Genomic DNA, 23,969 nt, shown 5'->3' with positions numbered 1-23,969 from the left:
TAAATATACAGGATCTTCAATGTGATGCATTACTGTAGATAGAACAGGTTGGAAAGTTGTATCTTTTTACTGAGCCAACCAGAGTTTGTTTTTGCGAGTTGTGATTACTGCCAGTGAATAGTTTTATAGCTGTGGTTATTATTCGGCACAGTAACATTATAATGGAATTTATAGGTGCTGCTTGAGCTATTGACTGTGCAGTCCACTGGAACTTTCTGGCAGCCTGGTGAGGGCTGGATGAATGAGCACCCGAGGGACAGACTGAGACTGATGTAGGACACAGACTTTTTTAAAGAGAGTACAAGTGATGATTATAGTATACTTGTAGCTTTGTCCTGTTTCTCCATCCTTCACTTGCACCTTGTACTCTCCTTCACCTCACTTCTTATCTCTTTAGCCTCTTTCCATCAAGGACTCTACAGCTCCACTTTCATCAGTCAAGGCAACTGCAATGCCGTGTACTGTTACTTAGGCTCAGTTGGTATGATAGAGCTATAAATATGGGCGTTATATGCATTAGACTGTAAACTATTACTGTAGACAACATTGATTATAAAAAGAAATTACATTTGTTTTGATTGATAATGCATTGTTCACTTTGTTCACACTGCAAGACTGTGAGTTTAATGGACGATGATTAGCCGGGAGTCCAGGAAATCATATATTTCCACCTGACTCACAGATCTCTAAACTGATCTCTGACTCTTGCTGTATAATTAAGACCATATTTTGGATTATGATGTCTCTGTGGATAGTGGCAGGGCTTTGAAGCTAAATACACACAGATTTGCTAGCGTTTGTTCATTCAGTGCTTATGTTGCAAATAAGATGATTGTCACTGCTGTGAATAATGGATTATAATATGGTTTGTGGGAATCAAATCCTGAGATTTTAAGCTTTCTAACAGTATACATCACCATGTTGCTAGAAGTTAACACTTTGGTGTGCCGGTACCGATACAGTGATAGAGATAAAGCTAAAGGCTGTGTGGTAGCATTCATAACACTTGTACGATAAGACTAAAAGTTTGGCAATACAAAGGAAAATTTAGAAGCACATTAAAACATTTTTTATTCAAAATAAAATGGCTTTACTAAGATGAGTTTGCAAAATATGCATGTGGGCCAATTTAAAGTGAACACTTTTACAATAATCAAACCAGGCAAATTGTTTAGTCACTCAATGTTAAAGTCATTTCAGGCTTCAGCGATGAAAGCTATCCCCTCAGATGAGCTACTGCTAAACACTGGAGCTAGTAAGAACAATGTTAGAAGCTTGAGAAGGATTCATTAACTTTTACATGAGGTGTTTTAGAAAAGAATAAAAAGAATTGCATCTGTACAAGATCATTAATACTTATTTTTACATAAAAATGTTTTAATCACAGTAACCACAATACACCACTCAGTCTCTTCCAAGGCTCTCCTATTTATCATTGTTCTTGGAAACCACTGTCAGTGGTCAAAACTAGGCACCTGAGCGAGTTCTATCAGAAATAGGAAATGAGAGGGAGAGATTTATGTTATGCACACACCTGCGCTCAAATGACTGTCATTTATAAATCAATGATAAACTCTGGGAGGTGGCACAGCATGCGTTGAAAAAGTTCTTTGTCTGAGCCAAACCAATTTGTGTAGTGTATAATTAGAGCTCTGTAGAATCAATACATACAGAATATCAAACACTGAATTGAATCTTGACCTCAGATTTGGAAATGGTATCAAACCTAAAATATGTGTATTGTTATGGCCCTAGTGAGCATGGTACAAATATATAATAATACAAGACTATGAACACAAGACTCATATTCAGGCATGTCTTATTTTTGCTGTATTGAAAAATGTATTGCATTGAAATTAATTTTGCATCTCTTTATACCCCTAATAGGATGATGTGTCATTGCAATACATTATTATAGTGAATAAATATGCAACTTTTTTTAAGAAGCAATGTTTGGGTCATAATGGTAGTCATTCTGCATATTTTTGCCTCATTCAAGTGTTGAAATGTTGCTAACTTGTTTTGGGGTTTATTTTTGCATCTCTTGTACATTTATTGTTCTTTTCAAGGACTTTATTTATTTATTTATTTATTTATTTAGCACTGTTACAGTCATTACTGTGCTATTTTTCAAAAATAGACTAAATATGATGCTGAAGCTTTCCAACCCTAAATATTTGTAAAGCAGGAATGCTGAAACAGGACTAGCCTATTTGCATTAAGTAATTACTAAATAAAATAATAAAAAACATTGATGAACTAACCAATTATAGCTGCAGCCCTAGTTACCAGCATGCGGTTTCTACTCAGACTTACATTTGTGGTCTTTATAATGTCGCTGATCAACAATGGTGTATTCTTCCACTGCTTTCTACTGCTGTTTGTTAATGGGGTAAGTGTTGTTTTGAGGGCAATGTGAATGTGTTTGTGTTTATGATAGAGGGATTATTCTCTGGATCCATGAGCCCTGCTCTCTGGGCGGATTGTCTCTTGCCTAATCTTGTCTAATTCAGCTGGAGACAATGGAAGTGGGATTATGGTGGAGATTAGCCTGAAGAACCAAAACCTCACACACCCTACTCTGTCTCCCGCAGCCCTCACCCCAAAATCCCCCCACAGGACGCCTCAAGCTGTCCCGCTTCTGCACAAAAATTTCCGACATGTCAACGGCGTTTTAAAGTCCCCCGCAATCCCAGCAAACACTTTTGCAAAATGGTGACAAATTTATAGCCACAAACTAATTAATGGACTGGCCTAACAAAGTGTGTGATCAAGCAGAGTGCGCACACAGATAATAAGGCCTCACAGAAGGGCAGCATTAATGAGGCAGAGGACACTTTCACACTGAGAGAAAAGGGAGAGATCAGCATTATACGTCGATGCCCTTGGATGGGTGACGTCTTTGGAGATATAAATGGCATACACGTTCTCACCTTTCAGTGTAGTGTCGTCTCAAGAGGCAAAGAACTAAGACGCAGTGGTGTTCATGATGGATGCTATGAAATTATTATCCACCGTGTTGCTGATTTGTTGAACTGTTTATATGCATATTAGTCAAATTTGAGGAAGCAAATTTGTTCCTCTTATGCATTTACATTTATAGTGTTGCAGGTTTGCATGTGTTTATGAAATATATGCAAATATAGCTTTCAACAGCAAAAATTACATTGCTTTTATCCAATTGTAAGTTGTTCAAAATATTTCTGTGAGGAATAAGCACATTGTAAAGCATTTTGTTTTATGTCCATATGAATATGGCTGTTGATGAAAGAGTTCAGAATATTGCAGTGCAGTTTTTCCTTTTAGCTGTGCCTTTCATCTCAAGGCTAATGGAAACTGTTACCACAGAAACTGTCTTTACAGTCGGAGTGGCTTTACTTTCAGTCTGGTGAAGTTTTTCAAGACTTTTTCTTATGTAAACTGTATGCAACCTTGGTTATCTTAGTGTAGCATATACATAATATATAAGTATAAGAAATGAATATGAAAATGCACAGATTTTAGAAAATTTCGCATGAAGGCAATGCTCTGTGTGTGTGTAGAAGGAGAAGTTCAGTTGGAGTTTAAGATGGGCTAGTCTGCATTATATAACTCGATCAATGCAAGGTGACAAATTAGAGGGAAAACCAACATAAAGTGTCTTAGTAAGATGGTGGGCCACTATGACCTGCTGGAACAGCTTCAATGCACTTTGACATAGATTCAGCAAGTCTCTAGAACTTTACTGGAGGGACAGAACATCATTCTTCCATAAGATATTCCCTCATATGCTGTTGTGATGACATTGGTGGAGGACGCTGTCTAACATCAGTCCGAAATCTCCCATTCATGTTCAAATGGATCTGGTGGCTACCAAAGCCACAGCATATGAGTGACCCCTTGTCACTCTGTGGATGGGAGTATCGTCATCCTGGAAGAGATCACTCCTATCAGGATAGCACTATTTAATCATAGAGTAAAGGTGATCAATCGGAATAACTCTGTATTAATGTGCAGTTTACCCAAATTATGACAGCAAGTGACCAGTGTGTATTGTTTCAGCACCGCTGAACTCTATGTAGTTGTGGATGGACTGTTCTTCATGTCCTGCACTGGCACTCTCAGTCGTCTGAGGAACATTGCTCTTCTGTTTTTCCTTTCATATTGCACTAATGAACAAGCATCCTGAGCACTCACTGAACAACCACAATTCTCAACCCTATTTGCTGATGTCCTTCCCACAGATCTAATTATAGATGTCACTTTAGTCAGTGCTCATATTGAAATGTGTTCAAAATCGAAAATTGAAATTGAATTCAGTAATGAACCTTTTTTCAAAGTGGCTTTTATTCTTTTGTAATCTTGATCCAAAATCAAAGTCTGTTAGGGCTGCTCAGCATTTTTATTCATGCAAACTCATGAACAACAAACTTGTGATGTTATATAGTTCATTATACTGTGTTAGTTTAATGTCAAAATTGCAAACACTTTTCAGACTTGTACCTGACTTGGACTTCAGACTAAATCTTTTTGCTTTGAATGACCCTATGCCCAGAGTTGGGATGTAATAGAATACAGGTATTGGGAATACGTATTCAAATTACAGAAATTAAGTATCTGTGATCAGTCCAAGTTATATTTTATAAAGGCAGTATTGAGAATAGTTACTTTTTATGTTTTTAGGTGAATACTTTTAGAATACTTATCCACTAAATAATAATAAATCTTCAAAAGAAACATCATCAAAGATTGTTTATTAACTGTTTTAAAATCGGTGCACGGCATGTAGCAAACATATTAGACAAATTCTAAAAAGACGTCAAGTAACGGCTTCTTTACACTGAAGTTACTACTAAAGCCTGAGTAAACTGATAAATCGATGTGATGATCAGTTATTAATCTCAGTGTTACTGAGCTCTGCTAAAGCCTGAGTAGACTGATAAATCAATATGATGATCAGTTATTAATCTCAGTGTTACTGAGCTCTTGAGGGACAATCAAACTAATAATATCCCCAGCAATGGACATGGGAGTGAGAATTTTAGCATTGGTGTTGTACTGGACTCCTGCTTGGGGACTGTGAGAGCAGCACTGAAGCAGGAGGTGAGAGAGAGTCTTCATTTAAATCATACGCAATTTTTTCATAAAATGTATTAACAGAATAATTACAGAAAGAGTAGTAGTAACAGTGTGGAACAGCATTAATTAAGTAAAACATCCCATGTGCCTTACCAAGATATATTATAAATGTATTCTGAAAATGTTACTTTTATAAAATATTGTAATGGAATACTGTATTCAGTATTCAGCCATAGCTACTTTTTCAAAATATTTTGCCCAACCCTTTATCGATGATTCCATTTTGTCATTATGAAAACAATCATAACACAACCGAAACTTTACCAGATGTTTCAGTAGTGACTGTTTTGGTAAAGATAATTTTAGCACACTTTGAGCGGAACTCAAAAACAGTAGCCAGTACATAACTAGCAATCACAGCTTTGAACAGTTGTACACACATAAGATCATAATTTTTTATTAAAACACAAAAATGTTGACTTAATTGCAGAAAATAGTTGTTCAGTAGTTACAAATTGTAGTGTTACACTCTGGTTTTCTGACTTTGGGACACATTTACTTAAAAAAAAATGAGATCTAACTGCTCACCATGTGGCCATGAGGGACAGGGATGCGGACTCACTTCCTGCTCTAAAATGCAGGAATGTGGCCAAAATAACTGTGTTTCAGTAGTGACATTGTAACATAGGGGCCTGAGGGAGATTGCTAGTGCAAAGTGACTTTATTAAGGGCATTCCGATACTCATTGTTGTAGCAGGCAGCGCTCAACACACCGGCAGGCAGGAAAAGATGCAGATCTATATTCAGAAATAACAAAGAGTCTAGCAGGGGTCAAAACCAGGGAACACCAAACAAGAAACAGGCTTAGACCTCAAGTGACAAACACAAAGACTTCGCAAACACACAGTGGAAACAAAGGAGTATATGTAGCAGCGTTAATGAGTCCAAAAGGAGCTGCAGGTGTGTGGGAGAGGGGGAGAGTGGGCGGAGCCAGGGAGAGTCCAAGTTGAGTCTCCTCAGTGGGATGGGGAGACATGACAGACATAAATTTGGGACGGCATGTTTTGAATATTTTTTTTTATTATTGCTTATTACTATCGCTATTAATGCCTTCGCTTTAAGTATATGATAACGTAATCCTTGTAAATGTCTAAGGTGTGAATAATTTTTTTTACTGTGGGTCTGCAGTTTGAACTAATTTGTTATAATGGTCCACACACCTACAGAGAATCAATCCTTTGGATTCTTAAAAATTCAAATAATATTCATAACAGCAGGGATGACCATATATAAAACAGAACAAAGCACAAAAAGATGTTATGCAGTGTTTGTGTATATGATTCTGCCTGTTCCATATAACCTCATTGCTAACTTCATTTGTATGCGGTTGATATTTTTGTAATAATTGGATAATTCGCTGTGCAATCATTATCAATCAGCGCATGCTGTGGTGATGATGGGAAGTGGAAGAAGAGCAGGACGAGAGTGCAGCCTGCTGGAAAGGAAAGAGATCAATCACATTTGCCAAACTGACTATTCTGACTGAGGGCCAATTTACCCAGACATATCAGGAAAATGTATCAGGAAAAATATTTAAAAGAAAAAAAAAAAAGAAAAAAAGTCTGCTCTGAGGCATGCTCTGAAAACCTGGTCTAGGATTGCATTAGCAATTTCTGATGAAAAAACTGGTGGCAAACCTAGCATGCAAATGAAATGAGTAAGTGCCATAGATGCAAATTTAGCCGTCTGTTAGAGCAGCATGGGCCAAACACTTAGTACAGGACATTTTTGGGTGTAGAATATTTTTGGTGGTACGTGTCTAACAGGTTCCTGTCATTCAAGTGAATCTTCCACTGCAAGGGTGTGAAATAGATGGATGGGTGAGTGACAGGTGGATGATTGACAGAGATACTACATGAGGAATTTTCAAACAAAACTAGCAGATAGTGCTCTCTCTCTCTCTCTCTCTCTCTCTATCTATCTATCTATCTATCTATCTCGCTATCTCACAACCACTCACAAATAACATAATAGACTTCAAAGATACATTTGATGTTTTCACTGCAAGTAGGCCAGGCTATACTGCCATGACTCTCACCGGGTTTAATATTTTTATTATTTATTGTGTTATTATTTCACTTTCAATTATTTGCTCATCTTTTTTTCAAGATAGAGGTCAGTTGGTTTCACTTACAAAGCCGTAGATTAATGGATGTATTATTCATTCTCAGAGTCCAGAGTGCCTCGAGTAATGTGATTTATATGTATAATTCATTAATGGGACCCATTCCCAGAGCACTGTTCTTTGCTTGTCAGATCTCATTCACACCGACATATTTACACGTTGAAATGAAGATATGATATTCAGTTGGCACAGAGTCCGTCCCCTACAAGTACAGAACCAGCATGATGATTAGCATTTTATTTCGTTTCACCATTTCCGAATGACCTGCTTATTCTCCTTCAGCCTGCATGATTCTCCCATAAGAATGAAACAAGAAACACACGTCTTTCACAGTCACCTCATGTGATAAACAGCCAGAGCAGCTTTTAGTCTGAGAATGCAATGCAGACTGCCATGACATGACACTACATTATGCCTGTGAAAAAATGATATATTTGAAATGCAGCTTTGTAGAATGCAGTGTAATAGCCACGATTGGTGTATAATCACTTAAAGGAATTGTCACTTAAAGGAAATATTCTACATTTTTCATGTATTTTATTTTTCCCCTGAGGTCCTCTTATAACATTTGTATGATTTTATGGACCAACAGGATGCAAATGAGTCCTAACCAACCACATTGGGCCTCATTTACCAACCATTCTTAAGAAGAAATATCTTCTCAAAACCCACTTCTGCAGTTTTGACAAAGATCTGACTGATTCACCAGTGTTTTCTTATTTGGGTTTTGTTCTTAGGGAAGAACAGAATCTCCATACTCAAGAACAATTCTGTGGTTTAAGAATGTAGACTTTTCTTAGGGTCTTTCTCAAGAACACATTTAAGAAAAAACTTAGGAAGATATTAGTGAATATTTATTGTAGGTTTTTTACATTATCCAACCATTCTTTGAGCTGTTTTTGTTACAATGAGTGCATTTAACCTACACTTAATAATCCAATAACTGGATTTTGTCAGTAATCTGATCAAAGTGTTTGCATGCATTTAAGTAATCAGATAATGTGAAAACTCCGGGTTTATATGAGCCAGGCAATAATTGGATTTCTACTTTGCAACCAGCCAATAAACTCAGAGAAAAAGAAGTGACGTAAACATAATCTAAAACTCAAACTTCATGCCGCCTTTTTTTTCAAAAACATCTCGCCACTTTACCTGAAAATATGAACATATATCATCTAGAAAATGAAGAATATTTAAATCTTTAATCGTTTGGTTTCAGCATCGCTTTAGAAGTGTTTTGCTGCATCTTGCAGCAACGCTGCTCACTACGGCTGTCTGTTTCGAACATGTGCAGACTGAGAAATCCGAAACAAATTAGAGTACGCTGTTTACATGACAATTTGAAACACACTTAATGTGTAAATAAGCTCTGTTTTAAATTGCCGTAATATATTGTACCTCTTTCAAAAAGCAGTCCAGTAGATATAAATAAATGCACTGTTTATCATAACATCACAAAAACTGTTTTTACGGTTTTCATACATGGACTGTATGGACTAAGACATGAACAGTACGTTTTAAAACTTCAATAATGTTTTACATATTACATCAAACTTTTGTTTCCAGAAGGTGAAGTAACTTTGGTTTTCCATGAAATGGAACCTTTAACCTGGCCAAGATCCCTTTGCTTTGACAGGAAAGGTCATCTGACTGATGTAATCAACTACAGGCCGCTGTTTTAGCGTAATTTGTAGGGGCAGGCGATGTCTCAAAATGGGGCTGTAACCAAAACAAGCAACAGCAAACTTGTGAGGATATCTCACTCTCTTCATTTCTGCAGGGATAAAGTGGCCATTCTGCTGGCGAAATGCAAATGGACCCAGATATTTTGAATTAATATGATCAAATAGTATCTTCCCTGTAACTCTTAAGATTAACTAGGACATTGTTGGCCTTGTTGGTCTGCAAGATGTTGTGACTCTGTGTTAAACTTCAAGCAAGCAATGAGAGGTAAAAGGTAGAAGTCAGAACCCCCTGCTGTGAAAACTATCCACACCTCTCTACAAAGACAGACAACACGACTGCAGCTTTCTTCATGTGAAAAAAACTGTGCACCATTGCCAGAAAATAAAAGCATTTCAACACAATAGAAACACTGTTATAAATCTTGATGTGCTTCCTCACCAGCTCACTTCTGTTTTTATAAATTATGTATATTTCAAAAAACTGAGAAACCTCCAAAACACACAGAAATTGCATTTTATATGTCTGCTGTGAAAAGGAGTTAAAAGCTACTAAATGATTCAAAGAAAACTCTTGAACAACTTTTAAATCTGCAATGCCTTGTACTTCACAAACTTTTTTCAGTGCAGCAACTATCTCGCTCCAAATGGCTTACTCACAACAGCTGTGGCCAGCTTAACATGCAATAGATATCCGACTCTTCATCTACATGTGGATGAAGTATATGAGGCAGATACTGTCACAGTATTAGCCTTTGCATTGCTGCTATTATAGAGGGCTGCAATATGCAAATATGTTCTCTAACCAGTCACTTTTTTTTTACTGTGTGCTGTGAGCATCCTGACCACAGTTACAGATGATTGTTTTCTGTGCATGTTTTGATGAATCGAGGTACCCATGTAATCAACAACACTGAATTTTGGTCAGAAGAATCAAGATGTCATTAAATGTCACATTACTGATTCATCACTGAGGACCAGATGTACTGAGCCTTTTGCAGCAGTTTTGAATGCAGTCTGCCTGCATGTTTAAGCAAAATTGATGTATGAGCCTAAATGCTCGATTTGTGCATGGTGAAAAAGCAAAATGCATCTGCTTTATGAGATGCATTTTAAATGCATTAGCCAGACACCTCTTATAATAAGTGAATTCAGCTACTTTAGGTGCTTCTATTGCTCACACAGATGTATAGTGCACGCACAGCTTGTATAATCTCCATAGAAAAGCATTGCCAGTAGAATGGGATGCTTTGGAGCAGCCATGCATGATCCTTAGGTTACCATGGCCAATATCAAGTTTCAGCCAGGGGGGTATAAAACCCCTCAGCATTGGGCTGAGGAGCAGTGCAACTGCATTCTCTGAAGTAATGGAGCTCCAATCAGATCATCACAGCAATGTTCCAACATTTACTGTAGCCTTCACAGAAGAGTAGTACAGAGGCTGTGACTGCAGTGAAGGAGGGCCAAATTCCCTATTAAAACCCTTGATTTCAGAAAAAAAACATTGAGCAGGTGTCAAACCTCTGGTCACTCAGTGTATGTATGTGAGGGCTTATTGTACATGTAATGGACAGAGAAACTGGGAGTTCAGTTGATTTCATATTCTGTTCAGTTTTTTAAAGTTCGGGCTACTAGCAGTGAGCAGTTTTCTGTGAGTTTTCTCCATCCCTTAAAACCAGGCAAATCCATGTTATTTTTGTAATTGGGAGACTAACCTTTAACAATGGCAGCAGTTATAGCAGCAACATAGAGACACAAGCTTCAAACATGAATCCACCAAGAATATTTACCAAGAGAATAACATTATTTCAGGTCTCTTGACCTGGTTTATATACCTGAGAATGCCATGTGCAAAAAGTGCCTTGGTGCTCTCTCGCAATGCATTTTATTGTTTCCCAAATTCTGTTGTTAAAGTCAGGGTACAATTAAATTCCTCTTTGGTGTGAAAGAAATATATTGATTTATAAAATGGCCCAAATCCTCCATTTTACGTGAATTTCTTGAAAATCCACTGTGTAGTTTTATGTGCCAAAAACAGTAATTCATTTTTACATGCCAATTTTAACCCTTCTTTATCTCTAATAATCGTACAGGCTGTTTTTGTTAATGTGCCTTTAAGATTAACATATGTACAGTACATACATGTAAAAGTCAGACACTTTCCTGCCAAGAAGTACAAGTATTTCATTTTCAGTGTCAGAAAAAAGCAGAAAACATATATGTAACAGAAAATTACACAAAAACTTCCAACATAATATCAAATTAATTTGTATGTACTTTGTCCATGCTTTACTAATGAACACTTTAACATTTCAACTGGGATTACTTGGAAAATCCCATCAGAAAATGCAACCAATTTTAAAGACTGCACTTTGGAGATAATATTAAAAACCTGAAAAATATTTGAAAACTTGAATGGAAGTGTCTCAATAAGAATGGAAGCTGTAATAAAGCCAAAGAATGGACACATTAAATACTGAACAAATTTGTTTTTGAGGTTTTCTGCTTCTATCCTGATGCTGAAAAATGAATGACTGATAACTAATGACATGAAGGAAATAAATGAGAAGGTGGCCTCTGACTTTTGAACCATGTTATAAGTGAGCTCTATTCTGATTGGCTGCACTGTATTATGCCTCTCATCAAATGCAGTCCAGGCTGAAACACACTTTATAACTTCAGTTTGATTGGATGGCGTGAAACAAAGAATTAAGTAATAAGTAAGCAAATAATTAAAATTGGCCATTTTGTTGCAGATTTTATATATGGGGGAGTAAACATTTTTGAAACTTCAACAGTGTTTACATACTCATTCATTTTTTCAAGAAAGAGAATTTGAATTTTTTGAAACTTTTGTAGAATATAATTGTTGAGATTTTTTAATTGTTGAGATAAACAATTTACTATTCAAATGATGAGTGAACCTACGTGTCTTCTGAGTTTGTATGTCATGTTGATGATGGTAAAATAGTGGTAAATTACTGTTGTCTTTGAGGACTATTTTGCCTTACAACACCCTGCATGTACATCTCCGCCATTCTTCAGATAAAAAAATCTAGGCCAAAATCTTATCTGTAAAACAATGTCCGAGGCTTTCTTCAAGTTTCTTTAAAATGGAAATTTCACACAAACTCTGAATGACTGTTTTCATCTTAACCATTTTATTATGCAGAAATGTTGAAAAATCGGTGGAATTCTCACATCATTATCCTTCATCACTGATTTGCTCTTATTTCCAGAGTTTGTTGACACCTCTGCTGGTTTACTGCTGCTTAGACCCTCTGCCTCACAAGCATGACGCAGTTAGTAGGGGGTCCTATGCACAGTTTGCATGATTAGCTACAGCCTTCATAAACTGAAACTTAATTAATTTCAGATGCGTTATCACCAGCACATTTGTTTTTTATAGATATTTTGAGATTGCAAGGTGTATCGCAATCACAGCATAAAGCAATATAATAGCAATACTAATGTTTTGTCCATATACAGGCCATATATTGAGTATAATATTTGTATATAGATGCTTCTATTATTTTTGTATCTGCACACTTCTGTTTTCTCATAAAGGCCTTTCATAAATCTCTGCATTAGCAATCCAATTTTCAGTGAAGGCCAGTAACACTGAAAAATTAATATTCTAAAGAGATAATGACAGCACGTTCTTATTGCGTAAAGCGCCGCAGGGCAACTCGCTTCCGAAATCCAAATGGGATATTTGGCTTGAATCGCCCGTCGTTTTCTATCTTGACCCCTTGGCTGGAGTACATGACCTCGATATGATGCCTTGCCTACAGAGGGGGTATCAGTTTTACACTCACTTATTTCTCAAAGTTGCCTCTCTGGCTTGAGAGTATTTCTCTTCTTTAATGTGTGCTCAGGGAGAGATAAGAATAAATGTCTGGGAACGACTCTGGGGTAGGAATTCGAGTTTCGGCGTTAACTGCGTAGGGCTTGCTGAATTGAATTAAGTGAGTATGATAAGGTTCACTGAAGTGTGTGAGAATCCAGAAGTAAAATGTGGATGGAAGAGGAAGAGCAGACAAAGAGGGGGACGTGAATGCAGAGCGAGAGAACGTGCTGAGAGACAAAGCGCCTCTCGTGCTAATGAAGAGGCCTGGATTAGTGTCCTTCACTGAGAGAGACTGGAGTGGCGGCTTTAACAAGGTTTGCTCCAAATGACAGAGATGAAAAGAAAGGAGGGCAAGCGGAAAGGGAGGAGTGAGTGTGTGCGTGTATGTTTTGTGCGTTCATCATTCATTCATGTAAAAAATAAATAAATAATTCTTGCCCTGCTTATGCTAAACGTCTGCATTCCAGAATCCTTAACAAACTTATTACAATCAAGACTAAAATATGCAGGAATGCTTCCTTAGTGGACAATAACATGTAAATGTATAAAGCCTCAGTAAGGCGTTGATACAGGATGTATAAATCCTGAGACGTGCGTAGGACTTCAAATCCTGCACTGTCGTCTGCAGTGGCGCACAGGAAAGGATCAGAGCTTGGAATGATCCCAGAGAAATGGCTAAAACATCAGTGACTCTGCTTACTTGTCATACTTTTTGTACTTCTGCATATATAAGCAGTCTAACTCTCACTGAAGTCCAATGCCAAAGAAGCTGATGTTCACTTAAACACAGTTTGAAAAAGTAGGCTAGGGAAAGAATACAAAGGAAGCAAAATTTGTTAAAGCATGAAAAAGTGAGGAGTAATTACTTCCATCCAACCATCCACTCAGTCACTATTTTTATGTATTTGTTTGTTTGGGTAGATTTGTTGATTTCTCTGCATTATACACTGACTTGCCAGATGATTAGGCTCCTTGTATCTACATTTGTTGGCCATTTTAGCAGGAACACCTACCATATACAAACTGTCATAAGCAAAAGTTTGAAACTACATCTTTTGTCATTTTCTAAGTGAGAATAAGTTAACACCCCCTCTACAGCAGGGGTGCCCAATCCTGGTCCGGTAGATTTACCACCCCGTAGAGCTTAGCTCCAACTCTAATCCAACACACCTGATCCAGGTAACGAAGGCCGTGAGTCATGGGTATTTGATCACTTCAGCTTTGTATCTATTTGCTGAGTTTAACATACTGGGAAAAAATAAAAAAATATAAAATGTGCCATAACATTTGCACAAGCCACTTTTTTACCTATTTTTTCCCAATATGTTAACTTCAGCAAAAAAAGAGCAATTGTGTATTAAAATGTACAGAAGTGTGCTCTTCGCAAAGGATGTTTTAATTTATTTTCACTTAGAAAATCAACAAAATGTAATTTGACCAGGGCATGCAAACTTACATATAGCTGTAGGTGCATTTTGTAGGCTTATATTTACAGATTGTAGTCTATTTGTTATTGCACAGCTTTTCTGGTCAGCGGTGGTCCTGCACTTTAAGAAAAAGGTACTAAACTGTGACTGGAGTGAGACCTCTCTTGTCACTTGGGTGGTACCCTTAAAGGTATGTCTGCAGCTTTAGTTCGGGAACATAACTGTACCATATTCCACTGCAGTTATTTTTTTTTAGCTGTATTGACTCCATACACCCTGATTTTGAATTTGTTGGTTTTGTTTAAAAACATTAAAAAAACTTACCTAAGGTACACAATTAGACCTTAAAACCATCATTGTACCTGGACCCAGGGCCATTTGCTCTGAGTGTCCACTTCCTGCACTGCACGTTGAATAACAAGATTTGTTCATTTTTGTCACATTACTCCTTAATTGAAGTTTGTTTTTTTGTTTTTACTCAAATTTTCCCCCAGATTTAGTCTTTACTAGTCCCCACCCACTAGCTGGGTCTCCCCTATCAACATGATGCTACCAAGCTGAAGGGTAAAGGCTAGAACATGTGACTCCCGGCCTTTGAAAGATGTGGCATTGAGATTGAGACTGAGCTTCTAAGAGCTGATGCTAACATGATTGTGTGATTTGGGAGTCCCCCATTTACAGTCTGAAAGGAAAGAAAACATTGTGGGAATGCTTGCACTGACAGTACTGCAGAGAACACATGTGCTATGTCAGTAGCCTAATAAAGAAACATAACCATAACAAAAATACACTATATTGCCAAAAGTATTCGCTCGTCTGCCTTCACACGCATGAGTGACATCCCATTCTTAATCCATAGGGTTTAATATGATGTCTGCCCACCCTTTGCAGCTATAACAGCTTCAACTCTTCTGGGAAGGCTTTCCACAAGGTTTAGGAGTGTGTTTATGGGAATTTTTGACCATTCATCCAGAAGCGCATTTGTGAGGTCAGACACTGATGTTGGACGAGAAAGCCTGGCTTGCAGTCTCCGCTCTAATTCATCCCAAAGGTGTTCTATCGGGTTGAGGTCAGGACTCTGTGCAGGCCAGTCAGTTTCTTCCACACCAAACTCGCTCATCCATGTCTTTATGGACCTTGCTTTGTGCACTGGTGCGCAGTCATGTTGGAACAGGAAGGGGCCATCCCCAAACTGTTCCCACAAAGTTGGGAGCATGAAATTGTCCAAAATCCCTTGGTATGCTGAAGCATTAAGAGTTCCTTTCACTGGAACTAAGGGGCCGAGCCCAACTCCTGAAAAACAACCCCACACCATAATCCCCCCTCCACCAAACTTTACACTCAGCACAATGCAGTCAGACAAGTACCGTTCTCCTGGCAACCGCCAAACCCAGACTCATCCATCGGATTGCCAGACAGAGAAGCATGATTAGTCACTCCAGAGAACACGTCTCCATTGCTCTAGAGTCCAGTGGCAGCACTTTACACCACTGCATTCGACGCTTTGCATTGCGCTTGGTGATGTAAGACTTGGATACAGCTGCTCGGCCATGGAAACCCATTCCATGAAGCTCTCTATTCTGTTCTTGAGCTAATCTGAAAGCCACATGAAGTTTGGAGGTCTGTAGCAATTGATTCTGCATGCCTAGGTGCTTGGTTTTATACACCTGTTGCCATGGAAGTGATTGGAACACCTGAAATCGACAATTTGGATGGGTGAGTGAATACTTTTGGCAATATAGTGTATAAGCCAATTGTCAACTGTCATACCTTTATTGTCAAAACCAGTAAAGGAGTGGACTTATAGTCTACCCTTTTTGCCAAATCATGTGCACTAAGGTGACAGAATTGATCCACGGTTTGGAGGAAAATGGCCAATATGAAAAAACCTGAGATAGTGAGTCCCTCCTCCTCAAAAGCCTCCAGGTGTGGACTCAAATATTCAGAACAAGTGAGAAAACGCCCTTAGTGTACCATGTGGATTACACAGTGACAGTTAATATCTCAGTCTCTGTGAAACCTATAAATCCTTGCATAAATCTTTCATATACAGTACACTGCTAGAACAAAGCGCTATCTCACTGTCAAACATTTCCACTTCAAGGCCAATTACACTGTCGTTACATCACTTATAGCTGACCCCATCATGAGCTTATTAAAGAGAAAGTGTTTCAGGGTTAAACACGGTTAAACTCAAAGTCATGAGTATTGCTTTAAGTACAAAGGTACAGACGCAAAACAGCACCCAGCATAATCAGCATGATGTAGATGATGCAGACATAAAGTTTAACCTTAATCCATGAAAGGCATTCATTAATCACTGCAGTCTATGTACGGTGGGATGCCTAATTGCTTTCTCCCAGACACTGATGAGCTGACAAATCAATTCTTATTTTCTCAGTGTTCTCTACACGCTCCACAGCTACCCGTGAGAGATTTTCCTAAGTGATGAAGGACTTTTGGCTTTTGTGCATAGTGCGGCAAGTTTAGATATGGACCATGTAGACGGTTTTGATAAATGTGCGCTGTGGGGATGCTGAAATTTTATTTTTATGTTCAACATTATCATGCAGAAGCAGTGCTTGGTCCCCCATTTTAAATCCCAGGTGTTTATGTTGGAGATAGAATTTTAAGTGGGCCAAAGTCCCAAACCACACACACTCAAACACCTGCTCATATCTGCTGCATTCTTCTATCAAAGTTGCTCGGACCCCCGAGCCACCTGTAATTCTCACCCACTGTGAATAACACAGACTGCTTAGATTGCCTCATCACAAGTGTGAGATTAAAAATTAATCATACATTATTTAAAAAAAACAATAACCGGCACACACTCACACATCCGCACACACACTTGAGTTGCTGCTTAACAGTTTAACCCTTTAGAACTTAAGCCTAGAAGGGGCAAGACATGTCATTATAATGTTGACTGTAACTTGGTGATATATCACATTAGTATCAAATGACGTACAGCACTGTGGAAAAGTCAGAGACCGCCCCTCATTTATTTAATTTTCAGTCAAAATGACCAGTAAGTACAAGTCCTTCCTTTAGATTCAGATATTACTGAGGAGATTAGATATAAGATAATCCAGTTTCCAAAACTAAACTTTAAAAATTGATGACATTTTAATTTAATGGTCCTCATTAGATAATCTACAGATACTATTATTAACAACCTTTCTGGTGATACTCAGATGACTATCAACGCTACTGGGGTGAGGGTTAGGTTAAGGAGTAGGTGTAGGTTTTTTGCTGACCTTAGGGTTAGGCTTAGATTTAATAAAATCTGTCACACTCAACTTCAGTTGCAGTTGCATTTAATAAATATTTAGCTGAGAGGTAAAGACAGACAGAACGTCTACAAACCATCTGCAGTGGACTGTCGAAATAAAGTGTTACCAAAACATTCAAATATATACTGAAATTGGGACTCCTAACAACCATGCACCTGTTACCATCAGATAAAGAGTGTGGAAAGCTTTCATCTTTAAAAGAGAATAGAAAATCCAGTTAGTTACATTTAGGGCAACATATGCCAAAGAGGGGGATGTGACAATATTTATTACCCCCCACCCCTAATACATGAATTCAGCTATTCTCCAGGTTCTTGTTCAAAGTTTTCTGTTCCACCTGAAATGGTGCAGCAGTCTGGTGCACCTAAGGCACCAGAATGTTTCTGCTGCACCATTTAAGGTGGAACAGGAAATTTAGCTAGCCAGCTACCGAGACATCGGCATACTACTAGTGATTTTTATGCTTGTTATGAAGAAAAGGAAAATAATACATTGAAATGACATTAAACACACAATGTAAATTAAGATAATACAATGCGTATCATAATTTATTAAGAGAGAAAATATGTAAATCTGTGGGGTTTTTACATCTTGCTGGGTTCTCTGTTTTCCTCATAACACTCTGTTTGGAGTGTGCCTCTGAAAACCTCTGTTTGGAGGGCCATGTAGCCCTAACACTTCGCCCCACCCCTCTATCTCAACAGACATCGGGACACACTGGCCCTAGGTGTGAAAACGCAAAACGGAGGGGTAGGGCTATGTGGTAGGGGCAAGGGGTGCAATGGGATTGGGCTTAAGTACTGAAAGTTTTGGTACCATGTTTAGTTGTTGACGGTTCTGTGTAATTTTCTGTTGAAGATTACACCTGATTTTTTTTTTTCTGACACTGAAAAGGATTGAATAAACTTAATAGCCATTATGGAAATGAAACTGGAAATGAAATGAATGAAGGGTGGTCGCTGACATTTACACTGCACTGTACAAATTTTCAATGTTTAAAACAACAATAATATGCAAACGCATATAAAATCATGAAGTCGTCAGTAGGTGTTGTAGTTTATGCTCTTACAGGTGTGTATTGCTATCTAGCTGTACAGAGCCACATCACACTCCTGATGTTTCTCAAGTATCTGCAGCCTCGTCCTCACAGCAGTCAAAAAGCATGTGTAGTATTCCAGCATACAACTTGAAGAACATCTTGTTTTTCTTTAAAGTTTGATGTCAAATATTTGAAAGTTTTCAAAAGTCATCATGAAATTTGCTACTCTCAGCAATGTTGGAGAGTCTCTAAAGCTAGTTGGATCTCCTGGATGGTATATTTAATACACTACAAGCAATGACAATAAAGAAAGAAACAACAGTAAAAAATGTTCTACATGTATTATAATCTAATGTGCATGCATTACTGGTGATTCCATTGATGTGGTGTAGATCAGGGTATTTCAGAAGGATATACAACACACAGCAGCACACATAACATTTTGTTGGACAGCTCATTAGTTTAACGTTCCTTAGTTTAACGTGGAATATGAAGCATGTTGATATCTCAAATTGTACATATTGTGAACGTGTTGGAGACGGCACGTTCAGTCTATAAGGGTTGAGCAGCCTGCAGATTGCAGAGATGGTGAGTGATGAGATACCAGCACTGGGAAATCAGACCGTCACACACTAATGCAAAAGCGCACACACATGTGCTCTTGCATTCCAGACAGGTTCTGCAAACAAGCCGTCTCGTCGTTGCAGTTATCAAATTAAGCTTTCAGCAGACCTGCAATGGGACTGAGCGACTGAAGCAAGAAGCTTTCTCTGCTGCTTAATGTAATTTTTTATAAGCCCTTCCAGGAATATGTGCTGTGCTCCAGGAGCCAGCTGAGATTTCCTTTCGGGGGCTCATGAATGTGATCTGACATGTAGATTGCTGGTTGCATTAGTAGCCTATACGTGTGCTAATGTAGGGCTGGGTGTGTGCATAGATGCATGCATGGAACATGAGATGAAAGAAGGGTATGAAGGAGAGAAAGCAGGCAGCTGTGGTGGAGAAGAGCTATGCTGCATCGACTGGTGTAATAACCAGCTCAGTCCCTTTGTAGCAGAGCTTAAGAGAGAGAGAGAGAGAGAGGGAGAAAGAGAGAGAGAGACCATGTTAGAGGACAGTGGAGCTGAGGCTGTTGGTTGGCTAATCTCCGAGGGGGCGGAGCTTTTTTTCTGAATGATTTGTGAGACACCCCACCCTGTAAGGACTTGGGGACAGTTACCGATAAGGCAGGGGGAGGGTGGAAGAGAAGGAGGTTGTGTGCACGAAGCGTGTGTCAGAGTGGGTGTACGAAAGAGAGAGAGCGAGAGAGCAAAAGAGAGGGAGAGAAGGAGGGGGGAGAGAGAGAGAGAGAAAGAGAGAGAGAGAGAGAGAGAGAGAGAGAGAGAGAGAGAGAATGAGGGAGCTCCAGGCACTCTGAGTGGACTCCGGCTCCAGCATTGCTGCTGCGGTCTTTCTGGCTTCCTCTGAGGAATACAGTCCAGCTTTCTGCTTTGGCCACCTCTCCGTCCTTTCATACCTGGATGCAGGGATGCACATAAATGCACCAGATGAAAGGAGGGGAAAAGAATAGCAGGGCAGAGCCAGGGAAGAACTTGGCACTTGATTCCGTGGCCGGGACATCTGGATGCGCGCCTTTTTGCTGAGAGAGAAAGAGAGTGGAAGGATAAAGAAGAGGCAGGAATAAAAGGCTAGGGGTTAAGGGAAGGTTAAAACAGACAGTAGGTTTAAAGAAAGAAAGAAAGTGCAAGGCAAAAGTGGTTCATCACCACCAGCTGCAGAAATAAAAATAAGCACAGGAGACAGGTGGAGAGCAGCAAGGAAAGAAAGAGTAGGAGGAAAAGAAGACAAGAAGACCGTCCACATGGCCAAGAGACAGCTGAGCCTGTAGACTAGAAATTTTTGCCTGCTGCATTCAAGGCTGCTTGGCTCGGATGCTTCCATTCATCTTTCAGTTCCTTCACTTGCTCATCTGTCCATCTGTCCATTCACGCTGCCTGTTAACTTCGGTTGGTATGAGAAAATCTTCACAAAGCTTTTGGTCTCAGTGCATGTATGACTTTGTCCTGCCAAAAGCTGGTGTATAGATGCATGGGTGCATGCATGTCTATATGAGAAACGCTTAGCAGACAGCGTGCTCTTTGACTAACTAGCAGGATTTCTGGGCTTTCTTTTCGGGTAAACTACTTGCACACCTGTCTCCCAGCTCCCATGGCAAGGCTCCTTTCAGTCTGCAGCCAAAGTGGTGACTGACTGACAAGATTAACGACTGTTGGAGTGCTTGATCTGGTGCCGAATTGAAGCCTTAGTGCCACTTTGGAGTACTGGAGTATGCATGCATTAGCGGGCTAGAGAAAAGAAAGCGAAGATGAGAAATGGATTGGAGATCACTTGAGATTTAAGAGGTGTGGTTGGACCTCAGCTGGACCTGCCTGGTGCTGAAGCTTGTGATATGACTTTGAACTTACTTTCAGAGCAAGGAGCTTTGGCCTGCTGAAGTTCTTTGAATCATGTAAACTTTTTTGTCCCAAAGACAGGTGTTACCTTGGCCAACTGAAGACAAAGGGATTGTTTTGCTTCATATTTTCTTTTGTGTCAACACTTCTTTCCTTTAATTTGCGGAGCTTTGGTGTGTTTGGCTCTAGGACCATTTTAAAACCTTCTGAAGTTCTTTAAACTATGTAAACTCATTTTGTCACAAAGACACAAGCAATCATGGCCAACTAAGGACAAAGGGATTGTTTTTCGTCACATCTTTCTTGTGCGTCTAAATTTTTTCTCTTAAATTGGTACCGAAACTTTGTCGAAGTGGGGATCATTTGGCCCCTGGGGGCCCCGGTGCCCGCACCGGCCCCCAACCCCAAGATGCGGCGCTCAAGTACGGATGAGACTCCGTACCGGCGCAGTCCATCCCTGGACAGCAAGGCGGGCTCGCCCCCGCTACGTTACAGCGGCGAGTACGAGTACCGCAGCGCGCCATTTGGCTTTGGCTTCCGTACCGCGCCGGGCACACAGACGGCCAAAGCTGGCTATGCCACAGCACAAGGCAGGAAGTATGTAGTGTTTTACCTGGACCTCTCCTTCATCTTCCTCCTAGAGCTGCGGCGCTGCAGGATGGCCGAGGGCTGCATGAGGGCCCTGCGCTACGCCATGGTCTTCTTCAACCTGCTCTTCTGGGTAAGTGTAAAAAAAATTCCATTACTTTTTGACTTCTTTGAGTGTATGATTGAGAGAGAGAAAGATAGAAAGAGAGTGAGAGAGAGAAGATGAGAGACTTCTTGGCATTATTACCTGTATATCTACTCTAATCTCATGTCCCCCCCGAGTGTGTGTGCAGTGTTATTTTCTTTATCTGTACATCACTGAAAGTCTTTGTGTGTCAGCTTTGTATGAGAGTCCCTCTCTGCAGTGCATGTCTCAGTTTTATTAAACTTCCTGAGCAGAAAAGAAAAAAAAAAAGAAGTGGGACCTGGACATAGACAATACAAGAGAGACCATTGTGTTTTTTTCCTCTAGTTGGTTTCTATACTTGGAGTGACTATATTTTAGATATATTTGCAAATAATGAATTGCAGGGCTGTGATATTTGGTAGGGGATGTTAGATGCCTCAACAAAAGATTGCTGCTGTTTTTCTCCAGGATGTAGTGTCCCCTTTACGTTCTAACTTTAGCATCTCTGTTACTACTTGATGCAACACAGCCCTTGGGACACTGAGCATACTGTGCTGTCTGAATGTTTCTCTTTTTTTCAGTTGACAGTAGAGGTTGACAATATGGTTATATTTATCGTTATTGTGATAAATTACATCCTTATTTTTCTAAGACTATTATGGATATTGTCTGTACTAAAAGAAGACAGACCAACTGCATGTTTCATCACAAAGAGAACATAATTGTTTCTGTTAAGTGGATTTAGTGCTGCACTGGGAGTAAAATGTTAAATAAAAAACTTGTTTAGTTTTTTTTTTTTAAATGTGTCACTGCTTGTGCATTGTACTGGTTCCATTTCAACAAACCTAAAATGCATATTGTGCATCATGATAATGTCTTCATGTATCACAATATTATATTTTTGACGTATCGCTTACCCCTTATGGTTTATTGTAGGCATATAATTGCCCTCTTATCATTCAACATCTATAAATGATTTTCTGATCTGATATTTCAAAATGGCCATTAATTACAAGTTATTTACAGGAAAAAAGCAGAAAACTAAAACAGAAATTGAACAGAAAGTTACACAGAAGCTTTAGCAACTAAATATAATAGCAAGTGTTTTACTACATAGTGTGTCCACCCTTTTGCATTTATTACAGGTTCCATTCTTTTTTTTTAGCAGACTTTCTTTCAGTTCCAGGAAATCTGCAGGGACATTTTTCCACATCTTCAAAGTTCAGACTTAGATGTTGGTTACAGTTTCTGCCTGTCATGATCCAAGTCATTTTAAACACATTTAGTGATGTTGAGGTCTGGACTCTGGGGTGGTCAGTCCATTGTTCTGAGAACGCCAGCAGCTTCTTTGTTCGATTTGCAAATCTGCTTTTCTCAATAACACTCTCACAATGAATGGATAGACAGAAATTATATCAGACCTGAAGCAAGAGTGGAAAGATGAAAGCTTTAAGTGCTGTTTGTCTGATGGGGCCAGTGTTGGTGGGCTACCAAGCACAGCCTGGTTGTTAGGAGTCCCATTTTCTCAATATCTTTTAATCTTTTTCTCAACCACAGTTTTGGTAAGTTCTATTTTGCTCACTCTGTTTCCTTTGACTTTCCTCTTCTTTATGCAAGTGGATGAAATCCAATTTCCTCATCTCCTCAGAAATATCTCCTGAAAAATTAACAACTTGTACTTAATGAAGGTTTAACTGGAAATGAAACAAATGAAGGGTGGCCTCTGACTTATGAACAGTGCTGTGTGATTGAGTTTTTTGTTGCTTTCTGCTGTTGCCTTCTTTCAAGACCTAGTTTCCTCTTCATAAGAGCATCTCTGCACATGTTGCACATGTACACTAGCTTTGGGATACTGTCAGAATATTTTTTTCAAGTGACAGCTTCTTGCAGGTATATGCTTTTGGCTTCATTCAATTACTTGTCCAAAGCTGTTCATGGTAAATGCTTTTCCGACCTGTATGTACGTGTATAAGTACGTGTCAGTCCATGTGACAGCAAAAGTAATACTGAGTAGAAGGTGAAATGGTGTGCTATCTCTCTGTAGACCATCCTTCAGATGGAGTGTCAGATAAGTCAGATTAGTCCTCTCACATATTCTTTTCGTGCACCATGTCGAGTGTGTATCTGCATTAGTGTGCACGTGGGTGGCTTGTTGCCATTTGCTTTGTCTTCATACAGTATTCTCCCACATAATTAATGCACATGTTTGCTTTATGTGTCAAGCAGTGTGTGGTATATTCACAACAGGGCATCTTCAGGGCGTT

At 39.1% G+C, this 23,969-nt stretch overlaps 1 protein-coding gene across 2 annotated transcripts in view; it reads left to right on the top strand.

Moving 5' to 3' along the window:
- The window catches only part of tspan4a (tetraspanin 4a), a 135,766-nt gene that overhangs the window by 22,284 nt on the left and 89,513 nt on the right, over positions 1-23,969 (top strand). Inside the window, exon 2 of one of the 2 annotated variants that reach the window (XM_036585430.1) lies at positions 21,632-21,711. In XM_036585430.1, coding sequence (XP_036441323.1) covers positions 21,649-21,711 — 63 coding nt within the window. In that variant the 5' untranslated portion in view covers positions 21,632-21,648. Of the gene's footprint in view, positions 1-19,629; positions 21,712-23,969 lie in introns of those variants that run through there. The other variant, XM_036585429.1, reaches the window with a different exon arrangement.

Source organism: Colossoma macropomum, unplaced genomic scaffold (genome assembly GCF_904425465.1).
Source record: "Colossoma macropomum unplaced genomic scaffold, Colossoma_macropomum, whole genome shotgun sequence".
NCBI classification, from domain to species: domain Eukaryota; kingdom Metazoa; phylum Chordata; class Actinopteri; order Characiformes; family Serrasalmidae; genus Colossoma; species Colossoma macropomum.
Note: the sequence above shows the minus strand (reverse complement) of the source record. Positions and strands in the feature narration are given on the sequence as shown.